The following is a 2,123-nucleotide window of genomic DNA, read 5'->3' on the forward strand; positions in this document are numbered from 1 at the left end:
ACAGCAGGTCGAGCGAGGCACCTCCCCTGGTAGGCTCACTTACCAGCTGTGTCAGGAAGTTGTCTTACACACACTCCAGGAACCTCATAGACTGCTTCCTCTCTGCCGTGTTGTATTTCCAGCAGAGGCCTGGGAAGTTGAAGTCCCCACGAGAACAAGGGCTAGTGATTGTGAGACTTCTGCCAGCCGCTTGTAGAATGCTTCATCCGCCTCTTCATCCTGGTTGGGTGATCTATAACAGACTCCCAGCAGGATATCTGCCTCGCTGGCCTTCCCCCTCATCCTTACCCATAAACACTCGACCGTATCATCATCACAATCGTTGAGCTCTAGACAATCGAAACACTCCGCAACATACAGAGCCATCCCACTGCCTCTCCTCACCAGGGACAGTACCAACAAAACCAACAATCCATTGTATAACTAATTTAGATTTTAGTTATCCCAACAACAATAAGAACAGTCACAGAAATAAACGTACGTATCAGATCAATAATTACCTGCAAGAAGTGCACAAAACATCCATGCAACTGGCTGTATTATACTTTCAGTTGCTATGTTAAACAATCACCAACAGATGCAGCTGTCTAACTAGGAACATACAAACACTGCCTTATTTGCCATGAATAAGCAACCAAAGTTTCTAATCAAGTTGGTAGCTGAAGTCAGCATCAGCTCAGCAAAGAGGCAGACAACAGAAGAGCAGCAAACAGAGACTAAAGTCACCCTTGTACTTAAGAAAACCATTTTTCAGTAATAACATTAACCTCCTCTTTCAGTAATTAGCCATTTGCATACTGTAATAAACCTACTGTGGAACGCATATACTAGACGAATGCCTCAGCAAGTCCTGGGATATTAAGCAAGAATATTTACTGTATATCTGTATACAGTATATATATGTGTGTGTATATACACACACGTATATAAAGCAATAAATATAAAACCATACATTCCATTGAGAGACCACAAGACTCCTTAAAAAGCTGTGTGTGGATTTCTAGTATTTGTGATTTATTACCAATGCCTAACTACTTTAAGGCAATCTTTCTACATAATGATTCTTTTCATCAGTAACACAACAGTATTTTGGAAACCTAGACCTGGTCGTAGATTAACCCTCACTGTTTTGAGTTCTTTACAGAAACAGTTCTTTACACACAACAGCTTGTTTGTGTCACATCCACAAATGCAATCTATAGGTGTTCACCCCATGCATAATATAACGAACAGGCAATAGCTTTTACAGTTTCTTCACAAAACTAAAGACAGCTCCTTGATGTTGAATGAGAAAAGACCAAAAGTACCTTGTGGCAAGTTTCAAAGAATACGAATATTACAGGTAAATAAATAAGGAAGTTTCATACCCACCTTAACATTATCTGATTTCAATTCGAAATCTGTGTAAAGTCCTTTCATAAAACCTGTCACTCTAATTACCTTCAAAACAGAAGAAAAGAAGTTAAGAACACTTGAAGGCCTCTGTTCAATATAGCTTTTGTGGCAATAGGAAATACAACGGCCTTATTTGCTTTCAGAGATGATACCTCGTTTAGAACTATTTCTAGAGCAGGTTCAGAGGCCTGCTGTGCCTCTGAACATGGTCTGGAACAATGAGACGTAATCCTTGCTTACGGCTCAGGCCTCCCTTCCTATTTAATTCCATCTTTAACCTTGATGGTTGGTGAATCTGGGAGATTCACAACATAAACACCAGCATATGCATTTTAAATGTGGCTCTGCGTTATTCCTTATTGACTTCTTTACATGTGACTATATATAAAAGCAGCAGCTAGGTGAATATAAAAATTAAGACTTCTTTTTTTTAAATGGGAGGTGGAAAAACAACCTACTAGCAGGTTTCAGGAAAGCCTGAGGTAAGAAGTCAGACCCCTTGTCTGGTCTTAACCACCACCAGCCACCCTAAAAACCCTGAGATTTACTTACTACTCTAAAACCCCTGAGATTCACTTGCTACTCCGAGCATACCCCCTGCAGCAGTGACCTGCCTGCGCCACCCAGCCCTGCGCAGGCCCCGGGGCCCAGGAAAGGTGACGGGGTCCCCACTCCCGGGCGAGGGACCGCTTAGAGCCCCGGGTGTCCCCCCGGTAGAGCCCCCCCCC

At 42.4% G+C, this 2,123-nt stretch overlaps 1 protein-coding gene across 1 annotated transcript in view; it reads right to left on the minus strand.

Annotated features, from left to right (window-relative positions):
• TRAF3IP1 (TNF receptor-associated factor 3 interacting protein 1) overlaps window positions 1-2,123 on the minus strand; it is a 58,777-nt gene that overhangs the window by 45,091 nt on the left and 11,563 nt on the right. Inside the window, exon 3 of the mRNA XM_009320839.1 lies at window positions 1,372-1,440. Within this exon, the coding sequence (XP_009319114.1) occupies window positions 1,372-1,440 (69 nt within the window). The remainder of the gene's footprint in view (window positions 1-1,371; window positions 1,441-2,123) is intronic.

Source organism: Pygoscelis adeliae, unplaced genomic scaffold, assembly GCF_000699105.1.
Source record: "Pygoscelis adeliae isolate BGI_AS28 unplaced genomic scaffold, ASM69910v1 Scaffold63, whole genome shotgun sequence".
Lineage (NCBI taxonomy): Eukaryota > Metazoa > Chordata > Aves > Sphenisciformes > Spheniscidae > Pygoscelis > Pygoscelis adeliae.